At 48.9% G+C, this 19,005-nt stretch overlaps 1 protein-coding gene across 1 annotated transcript in view; it reads right to left on the bottom strand.

Moving 5' to 3' along the window:
• Positions 1 to 19,005, bottom strand: part of efl1 (elongation factor like GTPase 1) — a 64,614-nt gene that overhangs the window by 24,464 nt on the left and 21,145 nt on the right. The window contains 1 exon segment of the mRNA XM_048263235.1: positions 18,376 to 18,511. Within this exon segment, the coding sequence (XP_048119192.1) occupies positions 18,376 to 18,511 (136 nt within the window).

Here is a 19,005-nt window from a genome sequence, read left to right as displayed (position 1 = left end):
GAGCAGCAGTAGCAGCGTTTGCTCGCACAGTTCTCTCCGAAGCAGACAAAATAAAGTGGCCAGATTCAACAGAGACCCTCTTTGTGTCTCTCCCCAGTTGACTCAATCTCCTCCTCTCAACTTCTCCCCCAAACACCCCCAAACCACCCTTGCCCCCTCCCTCCCCAGCCAGAGGCACACACTGGGCACACTGTGCTGTTTATCTTATGGCTGATGACTTCCCTTGCGCTCGCTGGCTTCACTCCCCCCGGAGAGCGCAGGCAGCGTTGTGAGGGGAGCGGAAGGGAGGGGGGAGGGGGGAGTGCCCCCCCCCCCCAACCAAATTAAACGCATTTTTCTTCCAAAAGAGCAAAGTGAAACAAACTGTGGCGATTCCCCTACGATTTTCAGATGGGCTTTTAATGATTCATGCACAAATCCTGCCACTCCTAAACTTTTCACCTCACACATGCTTTTTATTTCTCCACCACAGGACCCCTACTTAGAGAAAAGAGAGTGAGAGAGAGAGAGAGCGAGAGAGAAAGAGAGAGGGATGGAGAGAGAAAGAGAGAGAGAGAAAGAGAGATGATGGAGAGAGAGAAAGGGAGAGAGACAAAGAGAGCAACAGAAAGAGTGGCGATCAGTCGTGTGCTTTTCAGTGGAAAATAAGAGGGTCCTAATTCAATTCTGGGGGAAAGGAACGCAAACGAGGTCGGGACTTCTCAGAGCAGAGTGTGCCATCTCGATGCCTGATAAGGACCGCTGGCGTGTCTGCCTGCCTGCCGGCCTGCCTGCCTGCCGCCCGGGCCGAGCAGAGCAGATGCTGGACATAAAGGGCCTTTCACATGAAACCTGAGAGGGTAATTACTCAAAAGGTTAGTGGGTCTGCGGAGCTTTTCTCCTGAGAGTCTCCAACAAAAGGCCTCTAAAACCCACAACTGAACAAATAATCTTAGCGAGAGAGAGAGAGAACGAGAGAATCATTTTGGAAACATTTAAGTCCGACTCGTTTCTCCAGTCTTGTCAAGGAATCTGTGATGCAGATGGCAAGTAACCGTGTAGAGCCTCCAATTTGGGAATTTAAAGAACAGTAACAAAAACCATGGAAAATAACATCCTGATTGCAAAAAAAAAAAAAAAAAAAGACTTGGAAGTGAAATCAGACTTCTGTTTAAAGCTTCTGATCTTTTGGAGGTGTGAGCTACATAGGACTTGGCCCTGAAGCATGTCTTGGAGCCTTGTGAACATGAATCATGCTCGTCGCACATGCCTTCCTATGTGATGAGTAACAGAGTTCCTACAGATGTGTCCTTTCAGGGCCCCCCCTGCTCAAACCAGCTCATGTGCAAGTAACAGCTTGGTACACCACCAGCACCCATCACTTACACAGAGAGAGAGAGAGAGAGAGAGAGAGAGTGAGAGAGTGTGAGTGAGTGAGTGAGTGAGTGAGTGAGTGAGTGAGTGAGTGAGAGAGTGAGAGAGTGAGTGTGAGAGTGAGTGTGAGTGTGAGTGTGAGTGTGAGTGTGAGTGTGAGTGTGAGTGTGTGGGGGGGGGTTGGCTTAGTTAAATTGTCTCATAAACGGATGAACAAAATAGGGTCTGATATTTTAAGTACTGCCCCACCATTGGCTTTGGGTTCTGCGTGCATACCACTGGACATGACCTTGATCAGAATGAAATGCATAAAGCAAAGCTCCACCAACAGTTTTCTTTGATTATCTTATTCAATCGCTCCATTGATCAAAGCTGATTAGAGGGCTTCTGTTGAGAGCCTTAGCCATGCGAGGCAGGTCGTTCTGTCACTTCCGCCTGTAATCACAGACAGAGGGAGATAAAAACAGTTCATAAACACACAATTTGTTCCAGGAGAAACAAACAAAAGGCACTTCCTTCTCCTTTTGGCACAGGCGGCGGTCAGTGGGAAAGCTGCGTTTCTGCGCTCGGAGGGACTGCCCTGCGCTGATAGGCCACAGGGGCCCTATGAGGACAAGCGGAGAGCCAGACGCAGGGGTTATCAGAGGGGGCCAGCCTTTTCCTCAACACAACACCGCTCTCCACACACACACACACACCGCAAACCCCACCGACAGAGGACACGTCAGGTCTTCCTCCACACACACATACACACACATACAAACACACACACCACCCCCACGATTGTTTTTCGAGAAGATCGAGAGAGAAAGTGGGACACGCACGTCGTCTCCATCCTGAACGCCTGAGGGAACAAAGTAAGCCACGTCCAAGATAGAGAGAGAGAGAGAGAGAGGCTCAGAATGGTGACTCAAGCCTGGAGAAATTTCCTCAAACCACAAATACAGTTGGCCCCAACACAAGTTATATAAAGAGCGCCCCCCCCCCCTTTCTTTGTGAACTTGGCAGCTGTTCCCGCTCCTCTCAGCTGTGGTTCGGAGTGTTGCTTCAAAGCAGGCCGTGTCAAGTACTGCTAAATCTATAGCTGAGAAGTTCAAGAATAATGACGGCTAAGTGTTTTGTTTTTTGTTGTTGTTTCAACACATTTGGGTCTCTGCATTTTGCATCATGTATGGTAGCCTTCTTATTTGTTTCAGCAAAGTTGGACGAAAATGCTGGCAGATCAGGCCAGACTATCTAAAATTCTGAAAAACAAGTGTCAACAGTTACAGTACCTCTCTGAAAATGGCTACAGCACAAACAGAACTCATAAAACTAGTCTTCAGGGTGTTTCAAGAGGTCTTTTGCTACGTCAAAGTAGTTTGAAAACTGGAAGCTGTCTAAACTCTGAAATAGAACTACAGTACTGTAAAAACATCAAGCAACAATAGGTATATTCTCAAATGTATAATTGGGGTCCATGTTATAGAACAAAGTGCACTACTCTTTGGCCTATGTGATCATGTAACATGTTCCGAAAATATCAATTCATTAAAATATATGGATTTGAAAAGTGAGCTAATGCTAGTTAGAATATCAACTCCATTCTGTGAAACAAATATAGCTTATTCAGGAGCCCAGTGTAAGCCAGGCAGTGTGATCACATCGTCAGTGAGAAAAGCGAGCCAGCCATTAAATAATAAAAACTGCCTCAATATCGCGCCACGAGCCTTTCCGCTTCAAGGAGGTTCAGCACAAGTGTCTGTTGGACACACTTGGACACACACACACACACACACACACTGCGCTCCAGGCGATGTGGAGAGCGTCTCAAACAAAGTGTCTGTGGTGGCGAGCACACGAGCCGGATCATTAGCAGCGCATTGACGGCGGTGCATTCAAGCCTGGGCCCCGTTTGAAAGGTGGCCCCTGTCCCACAGCCGGCCAAGAAAAGGGCCCACTCAACAATAGAGACAACGGCAAAGGAAAACTGCTACGCACCAGCTGTCAAAGTGCAACGTGCTGTTGGGTCCAGGACAGGACAACTTGCCAGGGCCCAATTATTTTGGTGGATGGATAGAGTGTAAGATGGCGTGAGGAAGGAGGGAGTGCATTTGTGTGTGTGTGTGTGTGTGTGTGTGTGGGAGCAGGTGGTGGTTTGAGCAGTGGGTGGTTTGGGGAGGGTCGGGTGGGATTTCGCCCCCTGATCAGCTATCACCACTAACACACGCTACAGCTCACCTCTGCCTGTTATGGACTCACATCTGCACCCATTCACTTTCTACTGCTCTCTCTCTCGCTCTCACACACGCACGCACACACACAGACCCACGAGCACGCCACACACACACACACACGCGCTTCAGACACCAGACAAAGAGAACAAACATCTGACAGAGAAGCCACTTTCAGTGGGATACAGGAAACGGTGATTTGCTGCTCTGTAGACACTGACCAAAAACAAACTGCCTCAATATAGTAAACAAAAACCAAAAATATTTCACTCCAGTAAGGACACTCCGTTCTTATTGCTCCTCCCCCCCCCCCACCACCCCACCCCGTCCTCCCATTTTCATCGTCTGTCTGAGATCACAGGCATTTGAGAAAATCTGCCTCCACAACGCTGGTTGCATTCAGTAAAGAGCTCTGTTTTTTGTCACGGAGGACTCTCTCCCCTGAGGGGACATCCATCCATCTGCTCAACGAGGAAAAGAAGAAAACACACACACACACACACACACACACACACACACACACACACACACACGTAACATGGAAAAAAAAAAGACAAAACAGTGAAGAAAGAGAAATAAAACGCCTGAATGAATCAAAAGTGTCATCTCCCACCAAAAACATGAATACAAAAAAAGCCTGATGTGAAACTGCAGGGATGGCCTTGCTGGCTCATTAAACCTCTTTAGTTCTCGACTCTCTCAGTCTTCCTTTCTTCCCCCGTAGCATCGCCAATCTGACAGCACGAGGAATGTGCCATTTTCAAAAACATTTTACTTGGGGAGTGCGGAGAGGAGTGGGGGATGGTTGGTTGGTGTGTGTGTGTGTGTGTGTGTGGGGGTGCGTTGTGACAGCGAGGCGGGCTTTGATGTTTAGTGCACACAAAGAATGCCTAATGGACACAGAGGGCCGGCTCAGGTGTCTCTGAGCTGAGGTCATCCCCGTTGTAGCACTCCTCGCGTTGTCCAATTAACTGCAGACATCAGGAGCGCCGGGCCACCTGCGCAGCGAAGCAGATCCACGCATACGAGTCTCGACGTTCCGCAGATGGAGCACGGCCACAGCTGAACAAGAGCTCTGATTGGTGGGAGGCAATTTATAATTTAAATGATACAGCATCAATCGAAATGAAGACAACAGGTTAGCAGGATGCAAGAGGTGTATAAGTGCTCAAGGCTTTCGTAATTTCCCTTTCTTTCTTGTTTTCCTTTTCATACAAGTGTCTAAAGAAAACAAAAACTCTAACAGCCATGAAGCGAGTCATTCTTTTATATCCGTAGCATGACCTATGGAAAATCCCTCTGCGGAAAGTCCCTCTCTTAAATGTTGCAGATTGTGGAGGCAGCAGATCAAAGTCAAGGCAAGGACTTTCGCCTGTGGCCAAGAAACACACTGAATATTACATTATCGCCTCTCTCTCCACAGGTAATGGGAGTTCTCGGAGCAGAGGAAGTGAAGGGCTGCCACAACGCGGGCGTCCTCGGGGGAGCGAGCCCTCCCAAACACACAGGCAGGCATTCTAGTCACGTCCCCGCTGCCAGAGCGTCGGGCCTGCCCGGGCTCCTCCGAGCATGTGGAAGCAATGTGGCAACCCACGAGCGGCGGGAAGCCCACGGGAAGAGGAAGTCGCAGACTCGCTACGGCAGCGCTGCAGCGGCGGCGGTGGCGGCAACAATGCCCCCATTGTGCGCGAGCGGAGCGGAGTGGCGTAGCGTGGTGTGGAGGGGAAGTGAGGTCGGGTGGGACTCTCGGGGAGGGGAAGGCTCTGCCTACACGGCCAGGCAGAGAGAGGAAAAGGGGGGCAAGCGGCAGCCCCACAGCGGAGAATGTGAACTCATCTGTCTTTGCTCCAACAGGCCCGCTATGACTCCATTGCTGTCTGAGCCGCTTTTCTGCTGACTAAACAAGACAGCTGCAGCGAAAATGCATCAGATGAACCACCCGACCGGCACACACGCACTCCCAAACACACACACACACACACACACACACACATTTTAACACCACACAGGGTCAATGTAAACTTTTGCGAAGAACATACCACAGGGCCCCAACCATGGTGGTCTGAACTACTAATGCACAAAGAAGACCCAAGTGCAAAGAGGCCTGGGAGGGAGGGCGATGTCTGACTCTGGATCAGTGAAACCCCTTGACAGAGATATGTAGCTTTGTTACAGTTAAAATGTTGAAACAGTTTCTCTCCAGTCACCTTATCTTGATAGATAACGAAACATGCTTGCCATTAGGCTGAGAGGGCAGCCTGTGATAGCATGCATGCATGAATGACGGGATGGGGCATTCTGTGCAAAGTCCACGTTACTTGATGCTGCTAAGTGCACACTCGAGAGATGATGTCCAGCGTGGATAACAGGCGTCCATACCAGAGGACGCGCCTGTGTTTTGTTTAGGTAACGCAGTGGCACCAGAGTGCTGGCCAAGGCTTCCACCAGGAGCCCAGAAAAGTTTCCTCTGGCACAGGGGTCTGGCTGGCATGAGGAAGAAATGGAGGGAGGGAGGGAGAGAGAGAAGGAGAAAGGGAGGGAGGAAGAGATGGAGACAGGGAGGGAGGGAGGGAGGGAGAGAGAGATGGAGTGAGAGAGGGAGGCAGGTGGCTGCTTATGCCAGGCCTCACACGTCTCTGCCCAGATGACTGAACAAAGAGCTCTTCACTCACTCCTTCTTACTCTCTCCCTCTCTCTTTCTTTCTTACTCTCTCCCTCTCTGTCTCTTTCTCTCCTTGGCTGCATTCAGCTATTGTTAGCCTCCCCCATTGTTTTAATATGTCAAGTAGTCCTCGTCTGCTGATTTATGCCAGCCAGACACACACACATACACAAACACAAGAAGGATAAAAAAAAAAAAAGTTTGATAATGTGGCCTGTCACTTCTCACATTCAAAGGCCGCACAGCTACCCCATTTTGACCACAACAGACTTGTTGGACACAGCGCAGAGCCATTGTGTCACAAGCGCTGCCATCTCAGTGGATCTCCACGGGCCGGGCACAATGCCCCATTATCATGCGCGCACGAAGTTCATTACCTAAGCTCCGGACAAGGGTGTTGGGTTCAGCGCTTTACAGCCAGGGGCTTAAACCCCTCCAGTGCTGCTAATAAAATCATATTTCATATCTTGATCCTGCGTGCCTATCGCTTTACACGTAACAGCAAGTGGGCAGGGGGGTGTGTGTGTGTGTGTGTGTGTGTGTGTATATGCGTATGTGAGTATGAGGGTGTGTGTGAGTGTAATGGGACACACACACACACACACACACACACACACACACACACACACACACACACACACACACACACACACACACACACACACACACACGAGTGGGGCCGTGGCCAAATCGCACTCGAAGCAGCGGGTGCTCGCTTCGCAGCGGCCCGCTTTTCAAGTGACACCAGCAGATTATGTGGGAGGAGATTGGGGGAACAATGAGGGCCGAGTGAAACCCTAATCCCGTGTGCGGCGGGGACCCTGCCGATGGGACGCCAGTGACAGCCATGCTTTATGCGCTTCTCTCGCGCCAAAGTGCCCCGTGAATGCTAGCTCTTATTTCGCTTTACAACGGCGCGCCCAGCCAGCCAGTGGATGGAGCAACACACACACACACACACACAGACACAGACACAGACACAGACACACCATTAAACCCCAAATTCTTTAATCTCAGGTTACAGATCGTAAACTGTTATCACTGCATTCTTGATCCATTGATGGTTATGGGACAGTAGCAGGGTGGATGGCATTAAAGGAAGTAAGCGCAGCTCCAGCGCAGAGCAGACCTCCCGAAGGGGTTCCTGTTCAACAGGTAGCGCACGCCGTGCTGGACCTCCAGAGAGGGCTTGGCTGGGGCTTAACAGACAAACGGTGCCTGCTGGAAGAGCCTAATGAAACTTTAATCAAAAACAAACAAGCAAGCCAGTGGGAAGAGACAGTGAAAAGAAAGGAGGTGAAATCTACTCCCTCTCTCCGTAACCGAGTAACCACATGGGGAAAAGACACAGGGAATAGCGGGGCATAGCAGAGGCCAGGGAGCAGACGGACCAAGGAGGAGGTGAAATCCATTTAGTGAAAACATTCCACATCCATGTCCACTATTTATAAAGTGAGAGCATAAACAATGTATAATTGTTAATAAGTGTACAAACTTAAAAAATATACAGCAGCCGCTGTTAAAGGACAACATACAGTATCAAACAGGAGTCTCAGCAGGCTTCTCAAAATGATCCTGCCAGATGAACTGCAGCCACACTCTGGAACATCCCTGGCATTCCACTAAATTAATGCTACAGCAGACAGCCTCACATGTCACCCACTTACTGTCCTTCTCTCACCATGAGAGAAGCACACAGTGGATCTAAAATAAAAACGTCACACACACAAAAAAAATTTGAACAACTATAAATGAAAATCATGGAATAAAAAGGAAAGTTAACAGCGGGGGAACAGAGTTACAACACTGTCACACTCTTCCTGCAGGGCCCTCGACACAGAAAGGTCAAAGCCAGTCAGAATGCTTTCCTAATTACAGTATTCAGCCCCAGCTATAGAGCACAGCTCCAGAGAGCGCGCGAGAGAGAGAGAGAACGGAACGTGTGATGAAGACAAGAAACGGGAAGGCCGAGACATCGCTGCGAATCACAAGATGAAGATAAAAGCGAGCCAGACGGATATGGAGGCAGAGGGAGAGTAAAAGGCGCGTGGAGCGACCGGCGTCTTCATCTCAGTCCCCTCAGGCAGCACAGCGGGCGTCGCGCATCACACCGCAGAAAAGAGAAGGAGGAGAGGGAGGAGAGAAAGAGAAGAAAAAAAAACAACAGCCAGCTCTTCCACATCACAGCACACAAGTCACAGCTCCAGGAGGTTCCTTTCATGCAGGCAGTGGGGGTGAGAGGGACGTCTGCTTCCACCCAACTCCAACCCTGGGCACAGGCGGCGCAGAGAGGCCAGCTGAACTGCACAAAAGCGTCAGCAAACAAAACCGCCGGGAAAAACAACCATGACAATGGCCACAGACAGAGAAGGGGGTAACCCTCCCTTGAGAGAGAGATTCGGACGTGGACAGAAAGATGGGAGGGTTTTTTTAATCGAGGTTAAGGGTTGGTCGAGTTTGCTTACGCCTGCACTGTCTGGGCGTGCCAACAGCGGGCTATAGCTCTCTGAAGTTGCTTGAGGGCGCGCCACAGGAGGTGGCATCGCCTACAAGCTGGCACGGCTCCTGGAAAGCCATTCTGGGTCGGCTTTTGAAATGGCACCGCCGCCCGCAGCTGCTCTCTCAATCTGACCGCGACGAAAAACGTCGACGGTCGGCTGGCTGCTTATTAAAAATCCCCCCCGAACTATTAAAAGCACTCCGGTGGGACGCGGTGCCGCTGATTAGGCACCCCGCGATGTTTTCAAGCCACTCACCAGCTCCTTTCAAGAGGCCACAAGGAACAAAAGGGCCAAAATTAGACCCACAAAGATGATGCAGGAACCAAAACAAAAGAGAGAGGGAGAGAGGGAGAGAGAGAGAGAGAGAGAGAGAGAGAGAGAGAGAGAGAGAGAGAGAGAGAGAGAGAGATGACATTCAAAGAATACACGCCCGTAAGAATGATTGTGCAAAGCTCGAGTTCTGACAAGAGAGCGGAGTCGTCCACAATGGCAACTTGGCACGGAGAGTCGAGATAGGTGACACAAGACGTTGTCCTCTTCTAATGAACCAATTAAATCCCATCAGAAAGTCTATTACACACCCCCTCAGACAGCAATCAGGAGATAACCCATCATTAGTGCACTCATGCGCACAATAAGACTGATGGCTGGGGGCTGGAGAGGCGACGGGGCTGGGAGGTGCTGAGAGGGGGGTCCCCGGGGAAGGGCACAGGCCCTGAGGCCAGCCTGGCTACTCTTGCCACTGCCCTCCTAAGTGCCAGGCCACCATGCCATTACAGCGTCCCGCTAAGGTCCTACTGTAGGGATCAGACAAGCAAGCGTTCCCCTCCCCCCCCCTCTCTCTCTCTCTCTCTCTCTTAGCCTGCCGTTTCACATGTCTCTACAAAACCTGCCAAAGGCTTCAAGCTTCAAGAACGTGCTTCAAGAACGTGGTCTGGTAAAAAAAAAATAGAGAAAAGAGGAGAAAAGGAAAGATGGAAGGGGAAAAAAGCAGAGAAATTCTGGAGAAAATGCTCAGTGCCCCCGCTGTTCCGAGTGAGCTGTCAGAGGTGGTGTCGATACCCAGGGCTGTCTTTGAATCCACACAGCTTTGAACTACACACACATTTCGAAGCACAGCAAAAAATAGCTGATGTTTGGAGAGACTTCACCTCAGCTCTGCCACTGAACATTAGCTACTGACTGGAGACAGCCTCCGAATTAGTTCGCTAGCTTGACATATGAGTGGTGGTGTCCACTGTGGACTCTTCAGTTCAAAGCCTGCGTGGAGAAGACTTCAGTTTCACACAACTGTGCAAAATGAAGTCAGATTTCATGCAAACAATAATGATTTAGGGTGCAGACTGTGGGGGGAAACCCAAATATTGAGACTCAACCATATAACCAACACGCAAGTGAGCATTGCCACTGTTTTCAATTATGCTGTTTTCAAAGAACTACTGCAGAAATCAGCGGTGATCAGGGGGAAAAAAAAAGTAGTAGTCCAAGCCCAATGCCTTGACTCATCTCCATCACACCATCTATGTGCCAAGCATCAGCGGTGAGCCCGGCTCAGTAAACACTCTGGAGCCCTCGACCGCCATCACCACAGCTTTAGAGGCTCACTTTATTAGATCCAGGCCGCCCCTGAATGGTTAACACGCAGTCCAATTTCTCTTGACAAAACTCAACGTGCCAGATTTCTCTAATAACTGGGGCTCATAAATAGAGCAAGCAAGGGGAGGCAAAGTCGTGAAAATGACCAAAACAAAAGGGGGGGGAGGCGGATGGACGCAGGGGTAAATAAATTCTCAACCCACACACACACACGCGTGCGCTCTACGAACCTGGAGAGCAGACCCAAGCTTCCTGTTTTTCCTTCCACGAGTGATACATCGAATTAAGACGGAAAAAAAAAACAAGAACGATCTCTAGGCCATTAAGTGCTGTGTCTTTTTTTCCGCTCCAGCAGAAATATCAGAAAGCTGCGAGTTTCCTCCACCTGGGGAATAGTGGTTCGGGTTATTTTAAGAATCTTTACGGCGTAAAAACCCATCTTGCAAACGTTATATAAGTTAAGCTGTTTGGATTTCTCCTCTCTCGCTCTCTCACTCTTTCCTTCCTTCCTTCCCTCTCCCTTCTTTTCAAACGGCTTACATATATTTCTTCAGTCTTGGCAACCAGAAGGCATGATTTACAAAAGGTGTACCCTTGAAAAAAAGACACTATGAGACTGTGTGTGTGTGGTGTGTGTTCTGCCTCTGAGGGCTGCTTCTTCTGCCATGGTTACTTTCAGTCAAGCACTGTATTGTAAGAAGCATGTGTACGTGCATATCTGTGTGTGTGTGTGTGTGTGTGTGTGTGTGTGTGTGTGTGTGTGTGTGTGTGTGTGTGTGTGTAGAAGTGGAGATCACCGCACTCAGCAATTTGTTCTGCTTAATGGCATTTGCATCTGCGCTGCATGTGCTCCTGGATCCTTCTCTCTGTGTTCCCACAGAGCAGGAATAAAACAACTCCTCCACAGCGCCAGCCAGCAGCCTCTCTCTCTCGCCGGCTTAAACAGACACACCAACACCCAGACCCCATCTCAGGCACACTACAAACAAGATCTGATTTGTATGCTATTTATTTGAGCTTTCCTATATGCTTGACTGTTTAGACGTGACAAAAAAAATGCATTTTCTATTTGTTGTTACATGCTATATATCTATAGATTTAGATGGTCTCAGGTGGGAAGAGAGCAGAACATAACAATATTTGGCCCCTCAGTCTTTGTACTGCTTTTGTATAGGCAGGAGGGGAGGGAAGTTCAAGTCACTTCTATAGTCATTCACTTCTATAGCACCACCTATTGGTGTGTTTTGGTCCTGCAACCCAGACAAACAGACAGCATGGTCTGGCTGGAGCCAGTCAGCCAGAGCTACTGTATATGCCTGTGTACAATGGAGCTATATGGCCGCCGTCAACACTGGGCGAGGGTAGGGTGCAGCAGTCCTCCAACCCAGGCGAGCTCTCATTAACCTGGATATTTAATCCTCTGGCTTTATGGGTGAAAAGGGGCCAAGGAATGAGACAGCAAACAAAGGCATACTGAGGGAATCCTAAACGCCCCCCCCCCCCCCCTCCGCCAAGCCTCCCCGTCTCCCAGAGTTTCCCCAAAACAGAATTCTTAATGTGAACAACACACCCTGCGAGGCAGTGCTTCAGGAGAGCAGCGAAGTCTGAAATCTAGGTCACCCTGGAGAGAGGGCTAGGGAGCGTGGGTGAACACCAAGACGAAGACGAAGACGGGAGGAGGAAGAGCGCAGAGCGGAGGGGACTCGTCAATACATTCCAGGAGAAAGAAGAGAAGCGATGGAAGATGTGGGGTGCGTGGTGGTGGTGCTGGTGGTCTGTGTGTGTGTGTGGTTCTGTGTGTGTGTGTGTGTGTGGTGGTGGTGCTGGTGGTCTGTGTGTGTGTGTGTGGTTCTGTGTGTGTGTGTGTGTGTGTGTGTGTGTGTGTGTGTGTGTGTGTGTGTTTGTGTTTGTGGTGGGGGTAATGTTACATGATTTCCACAAGGCCTGCTTTATGGCAGATTGAAAACAGAGAGATAGAGGGAAAGGGAGAGAGAGAGAAAGAAAGAGATAGAGGGAGAGAGAGAGAGCGAGAGAAAGAAAGAGGGAAAGGGAGAGAGATAGAGAAAGAAAGAGATAGAGGGAAAGGGAGAGAGAGAGAAAGAAAGAGATAGAGGGAAAGGGAGAGAGAGAGAGAAAGTGAAAGAAAGGAAAAGACACAGTCCGCCAAGGGTGGTTGGGTAGAACTCATGAGTCAGTGGCCACACAAACATGTACAGACACACAAACACAAACACACACACACACACACACAGATAGAGAAAAGGGCACCAAGACACAAAGCTGGTGGAAGATTTGGCACCGTAGCTCCTTCCCAGAGCTCATTCCACTGCTGATTCATCCGAGGGGTGCCTCACCGCGACATCTGTCCCTGCAATGATCACATCCTCTCCCTGGGAATCACATCATACTCAGGAAAAAAAAAAAAAACGGCCATCTCAGAAGTGGAGAGTTAACTGCACTTATATTGTGGTGGCGGGATCCAATGCAGAAGAAGTAGAAGAAGAAAAAGAGGAGAAGAGGAAGAAAAGGTTGAAAAAGAAGAAGCAGAAACGCTGTAACACAAAACAAATGTTTTCATAAACCTCTCACCACTGAATCAGCATTATTCATCCGGGCCCTTGGCAGCGTGACACAGACGACTTCAAAAACGCTGCTTCTACGCAGCTGCTTCGCTTTGTGGTTTCCACGGAGTTTGATGTTGCCCAGGCCCTTAACCCCGGCGACACAACTGCTGGCGGAACCGCGCACACATCAAATGCTCGAGTCATCTGCGCGGCCCTATGCAATCATACTTTCCCCGACCTCATCTACTCCCGGTATATAGCTCTGCTTCCACCATCAGTTTATCTTCCGACATCTTTGGCTCGTTTCAGAGTGACATCTCACCTACTTTTTCCCCACAACAGCAGTATTCTAAATGGATTCTAAATGGCTCACACCGAGGCGTGTTCTGATTTTAATAGAGCACGCGACAAACACGGTATCAGCTGTAAACAGCCGAGAAACTACGGTGCCGACTTTACTGCCAGCAGAGATCTGAGGACACAACAGCACTGGCTTTGCCTCCTCCAGATCATATGAGGAACATCACAGAGGTTCCTCAACATGAATCACGGGAGCGCATAACTTGGCTAAGTGCAGGAGGCGCGTCAAAAGAAAGCCGATCAAGCTTATCAGGTGGCAACCTTTCCACAGAGGGGAATAAAAAAAAAAAAGAAAAAACTTTCCCAAAAACACTGAGAGAGATATTTCCTCTTTATTTCCTTTTCTGCTGAATACACAGAAAGGGAGAGGCAGGGCCATCTTTGCTAAAGGAAGGCCAGCAGTGTTTGATTTACTGGGTGCATTCTTTTATCAACAAGTATATTTTTAGTCTACGCCTCAGGATTCTAAAAAGTTTTCAAAATCCCTGATTTTTACCCAAACTAAGGCAGCAGTGCACATCATATCAAAAGCCATGACAGTAGTTGAGGGAATGCATGACAAGGGAGCGTCAAACACAATGTAAGACATCAAACAGACAGCACTTCTATCTGTCAGAGACCGAGACATAGCTTTATGATATTAGTTAAGTATTACTTTGTGCAATCATGCTTGTGCGTGTGGGACACACTAATCACAGTGACTATGTTCGAGGGACACTAAAAGCTGGATACGGATCTGATCATTGAATTTCCTATATAGGGAGGGGAACAAAGCCACACTCGAGTCTTTGAAGCCAAGAAATAAATTGCTCTGGAGAGGGAGATGAGTGCATTTGGGTGCAGTAATACCCTACATTAGAAAAAAGAGACCTGCCAGAGGAATTAATGACGTAGGTGGAGTTTAACACAGAGGAGAGTCAGCGCTATTTCAGTGGTTACTGTCCACCACAACGAGCAGTGGGACATCAGGCCCAGAGCACAGTCATCAAGACAGGAGGGGAGAGAGAGAGAGAGAGAGAGAGAGAGAGATGGAGGAATGAGGGAGGGAGGAACAGAGGTAGAGAGGTAGGAATATAGCCAAAAAGAAAGAAAGTGATGGAGGTGAGATGTAAGTTTTGCTTATAGCCTCAGCAATATGGGCAGGTCTACCCCCAGAGAGGCAAGCTTCTGAGGAGAGACCGGCCTATGACACACACACACACACACACTCTGAAACCTGAGGGGACACCACAGGGTAGAGCACAAGCAAAAGGTAATATCTCTGTGAACAAATGCAAGAGCCAGAACTGGCACCGGTACAAGCCCAAAACAAACATCTGACCTTTGGGCAATAAACACACAAGCTTGGGCCACAGTTACAGGCTGTTCTTGTAAGCACAGGAGAACAAAATATTGAGAACCGGAGAGCAAGCCAAACAGAGAGAGGAGGTCTGGCAGCCAGAATGCCCCAAAGCCAGTTTTAGCTGGAAGGCTCGGCAGCATCACGGCTAATATGCAGCCACTTGGAACAAAGACAACTAAATCATGAGCTTAAAACATGTCCTACTGACGAGCTCTCACACCTTTAGCACAAGAAACGAACATCCATGATGGGTACACACATGGGAGGAGATAACGACAACGATGACTGCCAACGTCATGACAGTCTCATGATAAACTCGAAAGCGATACAGACGTGGGGGCCTTAAGAATTCAGTTTAACTACCGACGCTTTGAAATGGTTTTCGATTCAAACACAGGCTGCTGTCATCAGCCCCACTGGCACGGTTAACAGCACGGAGATGAGTGGGCTGATGGCTCCCTGTGACAGATATCAAAGACACGGAGAGCAGGAGAGGGAGGGAGGGGGGGGTCTGTCCTGCAGGAGTCCAATTGTTCTGGGTTTCTTCATTTCCTGAATCGGCTGCTCCTCACAGCTGGCAGGAAGCAGAAGCTGCCTTTACAATAGCTCACCACCCCCAGAAAAAACACTGTACCATGTGTGCATTGTCTGCATGTGTGTGATTGACTGTAAGAGTGTGTGTGTGTGTGTGTGTCTGTCTGTGATTGAGTAGGAGTGTGTGTGTGTGTGTGTGTGTGTGTGTGTGTGTGTGTGTGTGTGTGTGTGTGTGTGATGTGGTGATTTCTGTAAGGGGTGGATTACGTCTGCTGCTCATTTCTGGCTCATCTTCAGTGGAGGTCTCTGCGCTGTGCCGACCAGTGCTCTGCTGCTCCGCACCAGTCATGTGTTCACATCCCACATCACAGACGGGCTGCTTTTTTCCCCGCGCCTCTTAAATTAACTCTCCCCTTCTTCAAATAGCGGAGAGCCTGCCAATCAAGCCGCAATCTGGCCTCATTTACATAGTGCTGTTGTACTGGTAACTGCCCACAATCCAATGAGAGCAAACAACAGGAAGATGGTTTCCATATGTTCAAGTGGGGAGTAGACTTTCTTTTTCTTTCTATTTTGGGGGGGGGGGGTTAAAACCCATGACTTTGCGCCTTGAAGTCCTGTAGGGATGCTCTTCACTCTCTCCAGAGACGGTACGCAATTTCTTCAACATGAAACCACTCGCAAATAGATTTCAGGGCGGGTTTGATGAACTAGGGAGGCTGACCGTGCAAACAGTGTGAAGGGAGAAAGAGCTCTAATGTTCACTCAAGGGCATATCATGTTATTGATAATTCCACACTCTCAGACACACATACGCCAGGCTCCAGCAAACATTAGGCAGCCGCATCAATACCATAATGTGCTTGTCTTTCATAATTGATGAAAATCTCAAGAGCGAATGTTTGGCTTTCAGGGCTGCCTGCAATGCTCTTAAGAGCATGAAGCTGTGTGTTCGTTCTCGCTCTCTCTCTCTCTCTCTCTCTCTCTCTCTCTCTCTCTCTCTCATGTATGTGACATGAATCCGACAGCCAGAAACTCCAGTCTACCAAGTCTAACACTTCAATGGATGCTTTTCTAGTAAATATTTATGAGCACTCTTGACAACCATTATGTAATTAATGTATGCAATGTATTACAGCAAAATGTTGATCTGACTACAAGCCACAGCACAGAGTGTTCGAGAATTGTGTGTGTGTGTCTGTAGAGTGCGTCTCTGTGTGTGTGTGTGGTTATTCAACGCCCAGGTGCAGAGCAATTTTAGCAAACACCCAAACACTCCACTTTAATGACTGCTTAGCACCTTGCCATGAGAGCTCACTGACATACTAAACATATGCCATCATGACTATTTTAGCTTCTTCTTGGTTTTAATGAGGAAACATCCGTGGCACACTGAGAGCAATCACTGCAGACCGGAGCTGTGACGTGACCTGGATGGGAATGAGACGAGGCGCGAACCCGCACCGTCACCGTCTCTGCTTGGGGATCACAGGAGGTGACAGTGAATGTGATAAATGTGGATTGCGCCGGTAAGGAGTGCAACTGCAGAATCACGACTGGAACAGATGATTTGCAGCAAGAAGTGAGTTTTTGTTTTAGAGGTTAGGTGCATCACGTCACCCCCACCCTTATGTTAAGGGCCACAGAGGGTCTATGTGTGTGTGTGTGTGTGTGTGTGTGTGTGTGTATTGTGAGGGGTGGTGCTGACATTTGTATGCCATCTCTGCAGGGCTGGAGGTGACCTTCAGTGAGGTCCTCCGCGCGAGCAGCCAGGTCGAGGGCTGAAGGTGGGCCTGCCATCCCCAGATGACTCATGGAGAGAAGGTGTTGAAGGGGCTGCATTAGGTACCAGCTATTCCACCACACTCCGTAATGCACTTGCAATATGCTGGGACTCACTCTGGAGAAGAAGGAGCACATGCCCTTTTCAACTATTTGTGGAAAGACTTGCTTTATACATTCCCGGAAAATGAGGGGGGTGGGGGTGGTGGGATTGACTGGTGGGCCATTGGCGCAGCACTCTGATGCACTTGAAATTATTTTCACAGGTGTAGCGTTCACATCACTTCCCTTGTCCTCGCTGGCGTATTTCACTTGTTTATCTGTTTACGGTTGTGCTGACACACTGCATCACAGCGTTCCATTATGGCAGCCATGTAAATCGTCTGTGTCATACATGGGGAGATATTGACAAAGCATTCTAATACCATAAATCACAGAGACAACCTCAAAAGCTCCTCCGCCCCATCTCCTCCACTCAGGACCGCCCTGTGCAAGGCACTGCAAACGCATTGAAGAAGAGGGGCGAATAACACGCCCCTAGGGAAGCTGGCTGTGAACTGACAATAATATAAGATGCAGTTAGTGCAGTTTTCTTTTTCTCTCTCTCTCTCTTTTTCTCTCTCTCTCTCTCTCTCTCTCTCTCTCTCTCTCTCTGCCTCTCTGCTTTAGACGGCTGTGTGATGCTCTCTTATGAACATTCTTTTATCCCCTCAAACAGGGTTTGCAGATTTTCTGCCTCTCAGAAATGCCACAGATATGCTCCTTTAATTCCCCATGGTCCCAGTTTTGACTTGAATTTGACTGTTTGTGTGGAGAACCTATGGTACATTCTGGACTTCTGGTAATGATTTAGTAATGCTAGTCTCAAGTGTTGATTCCTTGTATTTATTTATTTGTTGGTTTGTTTGTTTACTGTGTATTTCATGTTGAGTTGGGGGAATAGGGGACAGGAGGCATAAGGCTCAATACTTTCTTTAGGGGGCATGTGTTTAAAAGAAAAAAAAAAAATATATATATAAATATAATGTTAGGATTACTGATCTGTTTGCATGAAAGGGGTCAGCTTTGGGTATTTTCTTTCCTCCCCCCAACAGCAACCATGAGCGGCACAGAGGCACCTCGATGGATTTAAATTATGGATTTCCACACTGTAACTCTAGCTTGCAGCCAAGATTAGGAGGATGCCAGCAGCCTCAGAGAGAAATAGTGAACGTCACTGATATGTAATGGAAACAGTGTAGCATCAAGCTCAATGGAGGCAATGCAGAATTTGGAGAGCCAGTAATTAGTTTTAAAAAAAATGTAGAAACCCGCTAGTTAGAAGGGAAATGCATGCAGGTGCGCATGTCATTTCAAACGCTATTGAATCTGGCAGTAAGCCTCATCACTGCCACTGTGTGTGTGTGTGTGTGTGTGTGTGTGTGAGTGTGTGTGAGAGAGAGAGAGAGAGTGTGGCTACTGTACGCACCGAGGACATTGCCTGAGGGTACCTGTTCCAGCTCCTCCAGCTCGCGGCCCATCAGCAGGTACAGGCTGTCCAGACTGCAGCAAGCCAGGTGGGGCACAGCAGGCAGGGGATCGGCCGCCGAACTGCCCTCTGGCAGCTGCCACACAGAGGGACAGAGAGAGAGAGAGAGAGAGAGAGAGAGAAACACAGGCACATTAGTAGTCCACCACAAACCAAACCAAAAGAGACGGCAGCTTCCAGTAAGTCTTACCCACACTGCATCACTGCCTCATCAGCTTGTTTTACCCCGGCAATAAAAGAGAGAAAGCCCTGTGGGGTGGGGTGGGGTGGGGTGGTGTGTGTGTGTGTGTGTGTGTGTGTGTGTGTGGGGGTGGAGGTTGGGGGCACAGGAGGGGGGACGAGAGGAGAGGAAAAGACACTTTTTATGACAGCCCACTATTAATCAGCAGCGGTGACGCATCCACCACACCAGCCACCCTTCTTCCTCCTCCTCCTCCTCTTCCTCCTCCTTCACCAGCAGCAGGGTACGGAGGAGTTAGCCAGAGGAGGAAAAGCACGCTGACAGATAGTCCGGTGACAAAGTCATTTCTTTTCTGGGCAGCGTCCAGTCAGGGCTTGCTCATATTTCTG

This window comes from Alosa alosa, chromosome 14 (assembly GCF_017589495.1).
Source record: "Alosa alosa isolate M-15738 ecotype Scorff River chromosome 14, AALO_Geno_1.1, whole genome shotgun sequence".
In the NCBI taxonomy this organism is placed as follows: Eukaryota; Metazoa; Chordata; class Actinopteri; order Clupeiformes; family Clupeidae; genus Alosa; species Alosa alosa.
The sequence above is the reverse complement of the archived record's forward strand: the minus strand, read 5'-3'. Positions and strand labels throughout refer to the sequence as shown.